The following is a 17,431-nucleotide window of genomic DNA, read 5'->3' on the forward strand; positions in this document are numbered from 1 at the left end:
TGAGTTGGGTTTGGGTTCTTTTTAACATGGTAAAAGCAAGCAAAAACCCACAACGTAAAAATGTTAATTTCTGCTTTACTGGTTTTATGTATAAATTATGCACTGCAGATTAAGATTCTGGATCTAAGTCATCTCATCTTCAAGAGCATTAAAAAGTTAAACAAACCTGACAGCTGGTGCTGAATGGAGGTAGCATTGTGTTTGAGAAATTCTTCATTAAAACCTTCCAAGTTTTTATTAACAAAGATTTTCTGCATTTCTTGAGTTAGGACCTTGCTCACAATTTCTGGGAGGTTACTATGGTCAGATACTAGAAAGGGGAAGAAATAGAGGGAGAGAAGCAAAAAAGCCATTTAAACAACTGCAGACAGTAGCGTGAAACCATAAACATCACTACTAAAATTCCCATTTCTAAAATTGTGGCACGGAAATACAAATCTCAGTTCAAAACAGGTCAACACAAACATTAGTGATGCATTTATAGATAAAACATTCAATAAGGGCAGCAGAAAGTTAACATGACAAGGCACAAGTTCACAACACGTACCTTGCTTCTGTCAGAATGTCTCCCCCATATCTGCCACTTATTTCCTTAAAACTTAAGAATTTCAGTGATCTTTGGAACACCTACTCTGTGAAATTTAGCAATGATGAGTTATTTAGTCTACCTGATTAATGGAGGAAGGAGTATAATATAATGCAAACACAGTACCCTGTGTAACACAGCCTGGGCTTTCTCAAGTATTAGCATGAAAACCAAACCATTTTTCATCATCAGTTTGCGTTTCAAAAGTATTTATACTCTACAAAACTACGTGGTTATGTCCTTGTACAGTATAACCTCCTGTATCTTTATACATGCATACTTCCTACATACATACCAGCTTTAGAGAATTTAATCAAGCACTCATGTAGCCATGGGTTATTACTGTCGATTGCAAAAGCTCTTTTGACAGACTGTAACATTAACAGAAACTTTCCTGTGGAAAGGAGAAAAAGCAAAAACATACCAAGATTAAGAATACAGAACTTTTTATATCAACTACTATTTTACTTTAGTAAATCTAGTACAAACATTAGAAACATCAATGCCTACACAGAATTAGAAAGGACATTTATTTTTCCCCTCCAGATTGCTTAATAAAATGGAAATGCCTGCTACTCGAACTCTGGCAACACTACATAACATTATCTGTTTGGCTTCGTTTTTCCCTAGATAATTTAAGATTACACTGCAAATATCTTTCTACAGCATTTATTAGTATATACTACAACTTACTTTGTCTTAGGTTTTTTACCTTGTTTTAAGGGTGGCTAAACAAAAGTTGTATTTCCCCCTTAGTATTATTACATATGATGACAACCCCAGTTTCAGTCAAGTAAATACCCATTCCAGACCACTTTAGGGTACACTCAGGTAACACAGGTAGCAGTGAAGGGTTACAACTCTGTAGAGCAAAAATAAAATTATGCAGTACTTTACCTTTTCTAAAGTATATTTCAAATGCTAATAAATGTGTTTCTATCTCATCTCCAATAAGATTCTTAAGTGGTATAAGGAATTTAATGGCTTCTTCTAATGGATTTTCTACCTGTTTTAATAGAAACACAGCGAAATTTAAAGCTTAAAATATGCATCAAATAAAAACTACCAAAATAGTTTCTGCTATTCAGAACATTTAAATACTCAAAAGCCAAAGGTGAATTGTAGAGAGCTTTCTGAATTAAACTGAATCACAACATTTTTATTTGACAAGCAAGATTTAGAAGTGTGTACTCATGACTTCATGCTGACAAAGGCAACATCATATGATTCTATGATTGCTAACTCTGGTATGGCTTAATGCACTTGTTATAATTTAGCATTAGGAAACAATGAAATATAACCACCTTAGACAGCAAGCTTAAACTTCTGGAGTTACTGTGACAAAGGAGACAATTCTTTGTGCTTGGAGATATAATGGCTCATGTCTTCAAATTTGGTGAACTGCAAATATATTTCTGTTAGTTCTTCCTCTATTCAATGTATGAAACCCAGAATTATTGAGGCAAGAACCATGTTTCTGCTCACTATCTATTTTAATGAAGGATGCTTAATGTTAAAAAACAAAAACAACCCAAAACTTAAAGTAACAGTGTTTTAATATAGAACTTTAATTTATTAGAGGAAAAATGTTACTTTTCTTTAGTGTAAATAGACTACACACCTTTGTGTGCAAAAAAGATTTTATAAAAACCACTGGATTCCTTTAAAAGAACCTGACAGTAATCCCATATTATAGGCTTTTTATGATAATCACATGAATTTAACATGAAAGACCATGCTAACCCTTTCCAGTTTTTCAGGAATCAGCTCTTCCCTGGGCCCACTAGTTTCCTCCTCCTCTTCATCTCGCTTTTTCTTTTGATTCTTTTGTTGTCGCTCTCTTTCTGCATGTTTTCTTTCTTCTTCCAGTTTTGCTTTCTTCTGTGCTCTTCTTTGCTTACTAAGCATTTTTTTCAATTCTTTGGCTGAGAGATTTTCTAGAGATCAACAAGGTGACAAATACAAAGAATTTAATTAAAAATCTTTTCTGCAAATGCCGTAAGACAGTTAAATGGATGCAAGCAAAAACCGGTATTATCTGGGATGAGGAGAGATAAAATATTCTGGCATGTATTAGCAGGATCATTATATGAATATTTAGGTTGCTTGCTGTGTTCAGGTTTTGACTGGACTAACATTTAGATAAATCAAGAAGGTTTGACAGTTGCATGAAAAGCAGAACACACAAAACATGGTTTCCTACAAGTTCACATAGAATTGAGGAGCCTCCAGGCTTTCCATTCACCCCTCTTCTCCTTCCTTGTTGTCCCACTGACCTAACCAGTTTATCCAGTATCATACTGTAGTTTCCACTCTGCTTACTGTCATGTCCAAGAACAGGAGCTGTACTAGTAATGTAGCAAGGAAGAGAAGAACAGGCTGTTGGAGGCTAACGCATCTTTTTTTTGTGGCTGTGATACCATTATCTCTCCTGGACTAGCCACCATTCTGAGACAGGGAAGCAAGCATTCTTTCTACCCCATTCACACAGTGCTGTTTTCCTCTGTGCATGAGCCTACTGAATCTCAATGCACAGCAGGCATATGAACTAACTTCTTATTCTTCCCCATCTTAGTTTCTGTGACATACTGCATGTGAGCCACACCTCACTGGTTGCCTCAGAGAGTCTGCTTTCCATTTAACACTTCTTTTAAATCATTTCCTAATGTATTGATTTTGCTAATACACACCCATGTATTCTTTGATCCTGAACTTACATGAAAAATTATAAAATGTAGTAAGTTAAACACACTAAATCAAAATGAAATTATTACAATTCAGACTGCTTTCCCACAAAATCCATCCATTGCTTCATAATTCATCTGTTAATGATATTTATCTTTTGTTTAAATGAATTAATGGCAGAGCTAAATTTGATTTTTTTCTCTCAATATTCTGAAATGCCACTCCTCCCCAGGTACTCCTGCTGGGTTCATTCACACACTAGTTCTTTAATATGATGAGAGGAGAATAGAAAAAGAAAGCTGTAGCATGTTATCCATGATCTCTCTTCAGTTACCAAATCGTGACAGAAAACAGGGAAAAGTTGTGTATATTATAACTTATATTTATTCTCTAGCATAAAAATAACTCAGCTTAATAAACTTTTACAGGTGTCATACACATATGAACCTCCACTATGGATACCTGAATTCACTTCTTGTTCTTTGCTTTCATTGGTAAGAGGATTATCATGGAGCTTCAAGTAGATTTCAATTGCTGATCTAGCAGCCTTGAAGTAGAAGGCATGTTTCCTGAGCACATCTTCTAATCTCAGAAGGTCTACATAGGCACGAAGAGTCATCTTTCTCATGCAGTATGTGTGGAAGTCAAATTGATCATCCGTTATCTCAAAAAAATGCTTCAAATAAAAAAAAACAACACAGAACTCTTAGGCACTTCCTTCACTTTGTCTGATTTTTAATTACATGGAGGTGAATACATAAGTTGCAGCTGATATTTGCAGGCAATATCGCACAGGCATAGCAATATCGTTCTAATACTGACTGTGCAAAAGAACCTCTCAGTAGGAAAGAAACCCACCCAGAAAAATCAAACTACCATGTGGTTTTTCAAATACTTCTGAGAACAATGCTGATAAAACACCCCTGTTTTAGTTGTTGCTAAGTAGCACTTACCCTGCTCAAGGACTTTTCAGTCTCTCATGCTCTGCCAGTGAGGAGGGGCACAAGAAGCTGTGAGGGAGCAGAGACAGGACACCTGACCCAAACTAGCCAAAGGGGTATTCCATACCACAGCACGTCATGCCCAGTATATATGCTGGGGGGATTTACCCGCAAGGGGCCGATCACTGCTCAGGTCGGGCTGGGTATTGGTCAGCAGGTGGTGAGCGGTTGTACTGTGCAGCACTTGGGTTTGTTTGCTTTATTTCTCTTTCTATATATATATTTCCTATTATTATTACCATAATTCAATTATTAATTGTTCTTATCTCAACCCACAGGTTTTAGCTTTTTTCCAATTCTCCTCCCCATCCCACCAGTGGGGTGGTGTGCAAGCAGCTGTGTGGTGCTTAGTTACTGACTGGACTTAAACCACAACAACATGGTATTTTATATTGAAACCTTCTCACTTCAAGTAATTGTTTTTCTATGTAATAGCTCGGGATGACATCTTATCTACTGCAATAAATCATCCAATATTAACTTGTTTTTAAAAATCACTCTATGGACACTTTATATGCAAAGAAAATCACGCTGATTACATCAACAGATACCTTCATTACTGTATGAGAAATATGGGGAAAAAAACTGAAGGTGTTTGCACCTACTTACCCTTTCTACTTCGTGGCATTTTTTCAAGGCATCACCATACTTCCCTAACCTTTGATAAGCTGCAGCACATTCAGTCTGGAACCACATACACTGCATCTCGTTTAGGTTTTCCATAGCAGAAGTTCCTTCCTGAAACAAGGGTCATTATCACTTTTTACTATTATAATTTACCAGCTGCTTCTTTCACTTACAGTTAGTTCCAGGCTATTAGTAGGAAACAATCAATCCTTCAGTTGCTTGGCATACAACAGAAAACGGATAAAACCACCCAGCAATTGAGAATAATTCTTGTGATATACTATGCCTCCCAAGATAAAGGTATGAATTTAAATGATTTTAAAAAATTGAGTAGTATTATCTCAACAACATTAGTGTCTCAACATTTAACTCATGCTTGTATACGCAGTCTTACTTCCATAGTTTGGGGGCAGAAAACAATATTATTCCTAAAAAACTTAAAAGTTCAGCAAATAAGTTTTTTTGGGTTTTCTCCCTCGCATCAGGTAAGAGGCATCTACTAGTTTACTAATCCACCAATATAGAATCATAGAGTAGTTAGGGTTGGAAAGAATCTTAAGATCATTAGTTCCAACTCCCCTGCCTCAGGCAGGGACACCTCACACTAAACCATGTCACCCAAGGCTCTGTCCAACCTGGCCTTGAACACTGCCAGGGATGGAGCATTCACAACCTCCCTGGGCAACCCATTCCAGTGCCTCACCACACTCACAGTAAAGAACTTCTTCCTTATATCCAGTCTAAACCTCTGCTGTTTAAGTTTGAACCCATTACCCCTTGTCCTGTCACTACAGTCCCTAATGAATAGTCCCTCACCAGCATCCTTATAGACCCCCTTCAGATACTGGAAGGCTGCTATGAGATCTCCACGCAGCCTTTTCTTCTCCAGGCTGAACAGCCCCAACTTTCTCAGCCTGTCTTCATACAGGAGGTGCTCCAGTCCCCTGATCATCCTCGTGGCCCTCCTCTGGACTTGTTCTAAACAGTTCCATGTCCTTTTTATGTTGAGGACACCAGAACTGCACACAGTACTCCAAGTGGGGTCTCACGAGAGCAGAGTAGAGGGGCAGGATCAACTCCTTTGACCTGCTGGTCACGCTCCTTTTGATGCAGCCCAGGATACAGTTGGCTTTCTGGGCTGCAAGCACACACTGAAGCCGGCTCATGTTCATTTTCTCACTGACCAACACCCCCAAGTTCTTTTCCGCAGGGCTGCTCTGAATTTCCTTTTTGCCCAACCTGTAGCTATGCCTGGGATTGCTCCGACACAGGTGCAGGACCTTGCACTTGTCATGGTTATTTGGGTAGTGAGCCATTCTATTCTCTCTCCTTGTTACTCCCCTTATCATTATTATTATTTGTGGTAGCAGTAGTGGTTTTGTGTTATACCTTAGATGGGCTGACAGGACTGGGGCAGTGGGGAAATGCCCCGATGTTTAAGTGCAGCTTTAGTCAGTGTTCCAAAAGCGCTGGTGGGCTTAACTAGACAAAATCTACCCTCCAGAATGCTGCCTACCCAAGGGTATGGGGACCCAGGTAGGGGCCATCCAGTCAAGGGAAAGGGTGTGAGAAGGAGCAAACTGATACTGCATGTCCACAATTGGTAATTATAGACACTGCCCCAAATTAGGTGTTTTCTGCATTATCATGTAGCATGAATAGCTTAGTTTTAGAAGTTCACAGTCTAAATAAAGTTAGATTTTTACTTCATACTTTTTCAAGAAAAAAATCCTAGGAGTTATTCTTTATAGTTTCAATGCTCTAGATTAAGAGCAAACAAACTGGAAGCATGTTCCACATATCACAAATGCTAGCCACCAAGTTTTCATATCAGTCTTTATACTAGAAAGAAAACCCTATTCAACTCACATGTATTTATTTACATAAGGTCTATCCTATGTTACTACATATCTATGCTAGAGTTCTGTATCTGCTGCTCTAACATTTCCACAATGTACACAGTGAGTTTTAGTGACTGAATTTTCAATAATTCCTAGAAATATCTAGAAAGATTGGACTCAATTTCAACTATTTTCACACCTAAAATTAAGGAGCCTAATTCACTTATGTGATCTAGCAAATCCCACCAAGTAGCTTCTTCATAGTTAGTTACATAAATGATAGGGAAACCTTGGTCCCTAGCACACAAGGGACATGAGCCGGTTACAGCAGGTCCAGATGAGGGCCATGAAAAATCAGAGGCTTGAAACACCTCCCCTGCAAAGAAAGGCTGAGAGAGTTGTGATTTTCAGCCTGGAGAAGAGAAGCTCCATGGAGACCTTACTCCAGTGTTTCAACATGTAAAGGGGACTTATATGGAAGACTAAGACTTTCCACCAGGGCCCCTAGTGACAGGACAATGTGTAACAGTTTTAAATTGAAAGCGGATAGGCTTATGTTGTATGTAAGGAAGAAATTCTTTGAGGATGATGAGACACTGGCACAGGTTGCACAGAGAAGCTGTGGATTCCCCAACCCTGAAAGTGTTCGAAGTCAGGCTGGATAAGGCTTTGAGCAGCCTGATTTTTGAAAGGTGTCCCCACCCATGGCGGGGGAGTTGAAGCAGATGATTCTTTAAAGGTGTCTTTCAAATAAAGCAATTCTATGATTCTATATAGTTATTTACCAGTAAGGGCATTATCTTAAAAACAAACACTAATAGAAGGTAGTCTGGGGTGGCTTTTTTGTTCAGAAGTTACATGAGTAAAAAACAAATTGCCAGATGCAAATAAAACCTCTCTTTCCTAAAGCAGTATACTTACCCTTGTGAATTTAGAGCACATCTCCTCTGCATCCTTGACCATATTTGCTCGCAACATGTATTTAGCACACTTAGAATTGATAAATCTGTCTGCAGTATCCAAAGACTGTGCTTCATCCATCCATTTGGCAGCTTCCTTGAGGTTACCTACATGCTGTTAAGGAGAAATTAAATAGTTAACTTTCAGTATAAGCCTGCTATTGACCAACTCCTGAAATCTACAGCTATTGGTATTTGTCTCTGAGAAATAACAAAAGGCAGTGTTACAATCTGCTGTAGGTTCTGACTTGCTTTGCAAAACCTAAACAAAAGGGTTTTCACTGTTTTCCTGACAGAACAATGCCCAAAGAGAAATCCGCATGCAAACCAATGCCCATAACCACTGCTAACTGAAATACTAGACACACAGCCACACCAGTTTGATGTGGGCTTTTTTTATATACAAACTAGGTACTCCGAATAGCCAAATTAGCTTTTTACCTTGTAAATTTTTGCTTTTAAATAGAAGAGTTCTATCAATGTTGGAGTGCTGGCAATTGCAGTATTAATGTAATCCAAGGCCAGAGAACACTGTCCAAGTTTGTCAAAGTGTTGTGCCAGGAAATATCGAACCCAAAGCAGTGTTGTTGGGGGCTCTTTCTCTCCGTTTTCTGTAACAAAATGGAAAAAGTTACAGTAACCAGTAAGGTTGAAGACTGCATCTGAAGAACAAACACAAAATACAAAGCTTGGCAAATTCATCAAGTATTTCCTGAAGTGAATTCATTCACTACAAGCTATTACAACTACTTTCTTGCAAAGTATTAGCACTCCAACAGTTCTTGATAACTGCCATAAACAGTATTAGTGATTACAGGGTAATTAACAGAAGATCACAGAAACTTACCACATGTACTAAAAAGATCACAAGTTTTCAAAGAGGTTTCATACCCAGTAACAAGTTCTTGGATTGTAGAAACCTGCACATAAAAAGAAAAATCACCTCAAGTTATGCTTTACTATCTAACGTTTCTAAATTAACACACTGAAAAACAGACTGGAGCAAAATTAGAGAAACTATACTAATTACTTGGAAAAAATTGGATTTATCCTCACAGAGTTTACTTCACTTTTCACAAGCTTCCTTTGATCACCCATTTTTACTGGTGATACAGCAGGGAAACAGGTGTAATCTTTGGCAGCTTACCAAAAAAAGTAAGTACATTTGATTAGTATTAATTTTAAGTTGGATTTTGGAAATTTTATTAATTTATATTCCTAGTTTTTAAGTGACCAAACGGAGCCAACTGAAGAGAGGTGCTTTGGAAAACACTCTGCATGAACTTACCATAACAATATGGAAGAGGATTCTGTGGTTTTCTGACAGGCTGATATGTATGATTAAAGATTCATATTTTTTTTCCTCCTTGAAAAGGTGGTGGTCCCTACAATATGGGTTGCCTCTTTTTACGTAAAAATGCCTACTGATTGATTTAAGGCTAATACTTTCTGAAATCAGACCTTGTCAACAACGTTGTTGCTCATCCGGAGGTTGAAAACTCAAAATTCACCCAAGAGTCTTGAACTCACGACCATGAACTATTCCAATACCAGGTCCATGACTTGCAAGTGCCAGGTAGTATTTTAAGCATTTTATGAAATGCTCAGCCTGTTTTGTAGTTATATTCTAAACATGCCTGCCATATCCAGCAAGCAACTGGCCTCTTAAGGAAACAAGAACATTAAAGAAAGCAAGCAGTATGACTTACGGATATATGTACCCAAAACACAGAAAGGACTTAAATAAGATCTTACTGTAAGCATAGTGGGCTAATAGCTACATTCGCCAACCAGGTGAAAACTACAGATGGTAAAAACCTAAAATTTCAATGGTTAAAAGATGATCCTACATTAATAAAAATATATATATAAATTGCAAGACTAAAATAAGAAGTATTGTGAAGAGAGTGAAATTTAAAAAAGCAGGATTTGGCAAAGCACATATCCAATGTACTTTAAGATACACTTTGGGAGAGGAGAGGAAGGGAAAAAAGAAATATCTTGTTCTGGATGATCAAAGTATACAATTTGAAGGTTACTACTTAAGTTAACCTAATTCACCACAACAGGCAAGAAATGCCAAACATTTGTTTCAAAGAGAGCAGAGAAGGTGTCACATCCAAGTTATATACAGCCAGTGAAAATGTCTCAAAAGTGTAATAAAAGATATAAACATTCTAGAAAGGTCTGGGCAAATCTCAAATTGTTTCTGGCAGCAAAATATCAGATTCAATAAAATGTTACTAGACCTCAAATAACTATGGAGTGATAAAGGGCTATAAAAAAGTCACAAATAAATGGACAAAACCAAATAAATGCATTAAGCTGTTGTCTGGCCTCAGACATCTATTTACTAAAAGAAACGTTCTACCTCAGAAAATCTTTGAAGATTCTCTTCTCTTACAGCATATGTGTGCAACAGGGTAAGTGTTACTCCCTTGTACCTTCAAAGTATTGCCAAAGTTATTCTCATCTAGCTGTTAGTAAGCTCAAATTCCTTTAAGACCAACCAGCTTTGCTGGACTGCAAGTAAATGGTGTGTAAATGTAGAAAGACCCTTTTCACACCACTACACTATGTTTTCCACTACTGTGAACTTAGAGCATGGCTTCACAGCTGGACAAAGACCATGCTATCACCAAAAGAATGATGCCACCACCTCTGATCCACATGTCCCTGCTTTGAGCCAGAGGTAGTAGCGTTCCAAGTGATTCACTCCCTTCTCCGTTTCAGAGTACGGAAGCCCCATTACTAGATCCATCATCAGAGGGGCTGGCAGAAGAGAGATGTGTGATTGTGAGTGAAATAAACAACACTGAAATTAAATTCTCTGATCTTGAGGTGATGGAGAATACCAAACCGTACTATGTTTTAAACAATGCCAACTTCTTCTGAATTCAGAATTCTGCAGTGGTTTTGCCTTCTACAGTCCAAGAAAACACACTGGAAATGTCATATGGAAAACTACTTTGAACAATACATTTGAAAACAACTACTCAGTGAAAGCAACAGCTACAAACAATGCAAATCAGGTAGTTTGGTTACTGCAGATGTTCTCGATGGAAATGACAGTATCTTTGTTTCTTGTGACTACCCAAAATCTTTTTCCTCCCTTTTTATGGTTATGCTTCAGTCGCTTACTAGTAATTTAGGAAAATAATTGCATGCTCATGTCTTGCTTTGGGAAACAAATTATCTGGAAATACAAACCCCAATTTCTGCATCATATTAACTGCAGATCTAGTAGTAAAAATCTGTCTCTTGGATTTACTACCATCTATTCTCAGCATTCTACAGTCATCACTGCCATCTCAGAGGCAGTAATATTTTAGTAAACATTACAGCATTTTTCATAAAGATCATTTTACAGTTGCTAAAAACAACCAAGCTGAGGTATCTGGAAATACCATGATATTGACCACGAGTTAATTTTGAACAATATTACTCTAGGGAAAAAGAAATTTTGATTATTCCCTTGCCATAAATCTGAAAAAACTGACGGTATTACAAAAGCATAACTGAATATATCAACAAATCTTTGAGTTTATGACAAGAACTGGTGCCACCAGTTTCCAAAGTCTCTTAAAACATCAAAATTCAGACCTCTAACCTTTGAGTTTTGAATCACATAGGTTACTACCTACAACTTTCAATTTCATTATAACAAGATAAGAAGCACATAACTTAGTATCAAATAAGACAGAAAAAACAGAAAGCTGGTTCAGAGTTCTGGAGAAGGCTACTGATGACATTTTGAACAGGCTTGCAGCTGGACTGTGGCACACAATAACAGTACTAAACCATCCCTTTCTTCAGTTGTCTCCTCCACCATCAGCCCATTTCTGAGACAGTAGTAATTATTCTCCCTCTCACACACATAGAAAAAAAGCTAACACAACAGAGCTGAACCCACTAAATAATGAAGAGGAATACTACAAAGATTTGGTTCCTTGCTTTTCTTTTGGTGTTATGCTCTCCACACCATTCTAAACAGAACCTTCCCCAGAAACAGCACTAAGAAAAGCTCCAATACAATGATAGCACAAACAAGAACATCTTCTGAAGTAGTATTTGTCAAATAATTTGGTTTCAAAACTACTTCTGGTCACAGAGGCCCCTTCACAGCCTCCCTGAAAAGGGTTACATGATTACTTGTCATAGAAAAGAAAGACATACAGCTTAGCACCCCCTGTGCAGGTGGATCCTGTCTTCAGAGACAGTTAGGCTCTGCACACATCTGCAGCCTGAAGTCCCCGTTTCTACAAATGAAGATGCGTAGGTGTGAACTTTCAGTCCTGAAAAATATTTTAACTGGTACCAGAGGCATATTTCTGATGATCTGTTGTATCTAGCACAGCCCCATCACACCATGAACAACATTTACATCAAGGGCATTCTGCCCATATCTTTTTGGATGAAGATAATGATGGAAAGGAAGTTTCAAATAAAGAACCTGCCAACAGACTCAAAAAGGGAAGAGCTCATAGAGTCAGTCAACTACTACCAAGGGAAAAACATGCGAAAGTAAGGCTGCTACTCATTAGAAAAAAGGTTTTACTACAGTCTAATGAAAACAAGAAGCATCTTCATCTATAGCCAGAGGATGACTGGCACTAAATGAGATATGCTTTTTATCAAAGCAGCAGAGAACAGAGCCAAATGCATGAGCCAGCTGGGACATGTGCACTGCACAAAAGGTCTGAGGTCAGGCTCTTCCAAATGTATCCATCACACAAGAAGGTGTATGTGGGCAGCCACCTAAAAAAGCTCCTAAAAACCCCCACTAATGACTTGTAATCACTTTTAAATGTGAAATACACCTATTGAAGTGTCAGACACATTCAGAATTCACAGTTCACTAAAAATCAAGAATAGCTAGAGCTCCTTTTCACCCTGGATTGGGTTTGGAGGTGTACCTTATGATACATATAACTGCCAGTAAACTACATGTCTTCCTCAACAATACAGCTGCACTACATTAAGTTTGTAATCAGTATGAACTTGACTATATACACCATCAAATCCTACTGTGATTATCTCAAAATAATTCTAACTTGGTGCATACATGAAGACTACTATTGCAGTCCTTTGCTGCTAGAACTGAGAACAGCTACTCCTGAAATAGAACAAGTGATACAATGTCAATACCACCAAGGGATACACAGGCTGAAATACTGGATACACAGTATCTGAAATACTAATCTCCAAAAGAAAAAGCTTCCTTCATTTATTTAAGCAAGTTTAGTTTGTATTTGACATTCACAAAAGTAAATTGTAACATGGTACTCTGTATACCTGCTCTGCTGAAACAGCATTGTTTCTTTTTTAGGGCATGCTATGTACACATATAATAAATCAAAGCTTATAGTACAAATAGCATTTGCTAAACATTGCAGTTGTTTTGTAATTTTGACTGAACCATCCAACATTTGTAATCATATGTGACTGCATTAATCAGTTTTTGTCTCAGACATCTGCACTGGAAGCATATTTTTGTCTCATATGTAACAAGCTTTGCACTTTTGAGCTATTCTTAGAAAAGTCTCAGCTAGGGGATAGCTCTCGGCATACCAGCTTTGCAGAGAGCAGACTACTCAAGCAGAATGGCAAATGAATCACCAGAAGAATATTCTTCATTAAAGAATTTGCTGCTGCTTTGGAAAGATCTAGTACGTGTGTGTTTACACACTGAAAGCACAACTGCACAAGCTCCTCTGGAACTGGGAAACAGCATTACAAGTACAAGATCAGTCTCATGTTAAACAAAACAAACCTTAAGTAGGATGATTATGAATACAAGAGCGAGCCATGAATTTTAAGTGCTTCAAATGTAACAAGTTAAATATTAAAGCAACTCCTTAAAGACACTATTTTAAAAGCAATACTCCTTGAGTATCCTTATAAATAAACTGCTAAGATATCTACTTGGAATGGAAAAATATAGAATTCTGACAGACTTGGAAATGAGGTCTTAACTTTGAAACTGCTGGGAACTGTCAGAATTGTTCAATCTTCTCCATAAATGTAGCATCTTTCCATTCAGAAAATAAAAGAATGACTCACAGCCCAGAAAGCCAACCGTATCTTGGGCTGCATCAAAAGGAGAGTGACCAGCAGGTCAAAGGAGGTGATTGACCCTGCCTCTCTACTCTGCTCTTGTGCGACCTCACTTGGAGTATTGTGTGCAGTTCTGGTGTCCTCAACATAAAAAGGACATGGAACTGTTAGAACAAGTCCAGAGGAGGGCCACGAGGATGATCAGGGGACTGGAGCACCTCCTGTATGAAGACAGGCTGAGAAAGTTGGGGCTGTTCAGCCTGGAGAAGGCTGCATGGAAACCTCATAGCAGCCTTCCAGCATCTGAAGTGGGCCTATAGGGATGCTGGGGATGGACTATTCATTAGGGATTGTAATGATAGGACAAGGGGTAATGGGCTAAAACTTAGGGGAAGTTCAGACTGGTCATAAGAAGGAAGTTCTTTACTGTGAGTGTGGTGAGGCACTGGAACGGGCTGCCCAGGGAGGTTGTGAATGCTCCATCCCTGGCAGTGTTCAAGGCCAGGCTGGACAGAGCCTTGGGTGATACAGTTTAGTGTGAGGTGTTCACATAAATGGCAGGGGGGTTGGAATTAGATGATCTTAAGGTCCTTTCCAACCCTAACTAGTCTATTCTATGACTAGAGTAATTAAATTATTTTTCAAACTCAATTACACATCTAGTTGTGTTATAAACATAATAGTTTATTTTTCCTAAAAAAAAAAAAAAACTGAAGGGAAGTTCAATGAAAATGTGTATTTACTATTGGCAGCATATTTGCTGCACCTATAGCAAAGCTACAGAACACTTCAAAGTACAAACAGTAGCATTCAGCACACCATAAATAGTAACTAATTTGACAATAATGTTCCTATGAGATTTTTACATAGGCTATCTCTTTTAGAAGCGAAAGCTAACAGATCAGCAGTTTACAAAACTGTCGAAGTTATATAATTCGGAAAACCTTTGTGCAGGAATCTGGAGCTCAGTAGGACAGTAACACCACAATCAGAACAGGCTGCCCTAGAAAACTCTCCTACAATGGTCAAGCTGTAAAATGTACAACACAGAATTAAAATAAAAACCTAGGGACTACACACAAGAAAATTAAAGGCTTGACTTTTAGAATCTGTCTTCCGATTTTACACTGCCAGACATTGATCTTCCACTGCATTTTTAAATGAAGCTACAGAAATTTAACATGCCAGCCCACTACTGAAGTCCGCATATAATTTACAGAAGCCTACACATTTTTCTGCTATTTCCAATTACATAGAGACCTCTAGAAGCAGCACACTGCTTAAATGTACTAGACATCTTTCATCTAGGAATTAGCCTAAAAGGATAAACAGACTATAAATGGGATATTGTTTTTCTCTAGACATACTGTTGGAGACATGACAGAGCCTTATGAAACAGTCTTACAGAAACTCATAAATCAGAAAGTTGTGCTGGGAGAGTATCTCTCTGGAGAGCGACTGATGTGAAGTTTACCAATATTTTAATTTACTCCACCCCAAATAAATCTACACTTCATAGTGAACTGCAGATACCTAGTAAGCTAAATTGAGACGTACTTGGTATAAGTGTGAGAATAAGTGTATAAGTACAGAAGAAAAACAGTAACAAAATTCAGAGATGACTGGCTAAGCTAAACTTACTTCTCTAGGAGCAGTCCCATGTCTGAATTACACCAAAACCAACAGGTTGTAAGGTACAAATCAAGGAGCCACTCTAAAGCAACAGAAATACATATACAAAGCAACAAAATATAAAGCATTTTATTATATGTCTTTTCCTGAAGAGTGCCTGCCTCATTTAATATTCAGCAGAGTGGATAAAATTGAAAAGAAATAGGGGTAATAGTTCTACCAGAGTACTGCCACAAGACAGGGTTTTACTTTCATTTTAATATTCACAGAATAGTTTGGGTTGGAAGGGACCTTAAAAATCACCTAGTTCCACACCCCTGCCACAGACAGGGATACCTTCCACTAGACCAGGTTGCTCAAAGCCCTGTTCAGCCTGGCCTTGAACAATTCCATGGATGAGACAGCCACAGCTTCTCTGGGCAACTTGTGCCAGTGTCTCACCACCCTCACAGGGAAGAATTTTTTCCTCATATCTAATCTAGATTTACCCTCTCTCAGTTTAAAAATCATTTTCCCTTTTTCTATCCCTATATGACCCTCCATCTTCCTTGTAGGCCCCTTTAGGCACTGCAAAGCTGCTCTAAGGTCTTCCTGGAGCCTTCTATTCTCCAGGCTGAACAACACCAGCTCTCTCAGCCTATCTCCATTGCAGAGGTGCTCTAGTCCTCTGAGCATCTTTGTGGCCCTCTGGACACAGCTCAGCAGGTCCACATCCCCCTTGTGTTAGAGGCCCCAGAGCTAAACACTACCGCGTTTCCGAACATGCTTCCACTCTGCTGAACTAGAGCTCTCTTTCACTTCCTTATGTAATCCACCAGTAGTACAAGACTAACTGCACCTTGCTGCAAATTCCTTTAGCTTTCTACATCAAGGATGAAAAATGCCTTTTTTCCTGAAAGGGTTAAAGAAAGATCTTCACTGGAGACAGCCTACCTTCCTGTGCAGACAGTCTTACACCATTTTTTGAGACTGTTGTTTCTGATGTTTCTTCCAGCCAGACATTTTCGCTCATGTAGTATTTCCTCACAGTCTCCATGTTTTTAGTTACTCAGAAAAAGGGCACATGTGCACTAATGTCGAGCTTCAATGGAATCAACCAACGCACCTGCAACACAATCGACGCAAACCTTGATGTTGACTAATTGACTCTTTGGATGGTTTATCTCATGGATATAGAGACCAGCATGTACAGGGAACCAAAGAGTATTTCTGAATATTGCTTAAGAACAAAGAGAGCTTTCTGGGGGGAGGTATGGGTAGCATTTCAAGATCCCTCCCTTGTGATAACCAATAACAAATAAGGCTGTTCACTAGTATTTCAAATACATCTGGACAACAGCTTACAGAATGTGAAAATTAATATATCCCACGTGATTGCTTATGCTTCAGGTTATTAGCTTCCATCAGAAAAGTTCTGCAAACAGCCACAGATGCATTCACCCTGAACAGTAACTTTGCAAGAACAGAACACATAGAAACACAGTGACACTCCTAAACATGAATATTTGCTTCCTGAATGTGCCCAAAAGACTACGGCTTCTTCCCAACAAGTATTGTGACAACTGTGTGACTTTTATTCAAGTACAAAGATAGCACCATGAAAAGTGCAGCTTAAATATCCAAGTATACTTTCCAATTAGAAATTAAAAGAAGCCCGATAAAGATTTTTCATAAGCCTCCATGCTGCATAGCAGGCTTTTTAAATTAAAGGTTTAGCATCATAGAAAAGTCAATGAGAATGGTTACTCTACTGATACCCATTTTTTAATGCCAAACTTCAGAAACTGAAGTACTAAGTAAAGAACAAAAACTACAAAAAACACTTGTGGCATAGAACAGTAAGAACCCAGCAGCTTGTCTGTAAGTCTCCTATACCAGAGAAAAGGATTAAGACACCCATATTAAAGTATTTCAGGTACACACAGACTGTATTGTGTTGAGACCATTTTCCGTGTAAGTGCTACATGTTTCTTTAGTGTGTAAATAAAACTGTATCTCAGTTGCACTTCAAACCCTTTCATTCACATAGCAGTACTTTTAAGG

The 17,431-nt window shown here is 38.3% G+C and overlaps 1 protein-coding gene across 1 annotated transcript in view; it reads right to left on the bottom strand.

The window, feature by feature from the left end:
- Positions 1-17,431, bottom strand: part of NAA16 (N-alpha-acetyltransferase 16, NatA auxiliary subunit) — a 64,335-nt gene that overhangs the window by 3,685 nt on the left and 43,219 nt on the right. Inside the window, exons 10-18 of the mRNA XM_034072693.1 lie at positions 8,547-8,619; positions 8,141-8,310; positions 7,662-7,814; positions 4,882-5,010; positions 3,734-3,947; positions 2,330-2,523; positions 1,484-1,592; positions 882-980; positions 167-310 (exon numbers count right to left, since the gene is read on the bottom strand). Coding sequence (XP_033928584.1) covers positions 167-310; positions 882-980; positions 1,484-1,592; positions 2,330-2,523; positions 3,734-3,947; positions 4,882-5,010; positions 7,662-7,814; positions 8,141-8,310; positions 8,547-8,619 — 1,285 coding nt within the window. The remainder of the gene's footprint in view (positions 1-166; positions 311-881; positions 981-1,483; positions 1,593-2,329; positions 2,524-3,733; positions 3,948-4,881; positions 5,011-7,661; positions 7,815-8,140; positions 8,311-8,546; positions 8,620-17,431) is intronic.

Source organism: Melopsittacus undulatus, chromosome 2 (genome assembly GCF_012275295.1).
Source record: "Melopsittacus undulatus isolate bMelUnd1 chromosome 2, bMelUnd1.mat.Z, whole genome shotgun sequence".
Classification (NCBI taxonomy): Eukaryota; Metazoa; Chordata; class Aves; order Psittaciformes; family Psittaculidae; genus Melopsittacus; species Melopsittacus undulatus.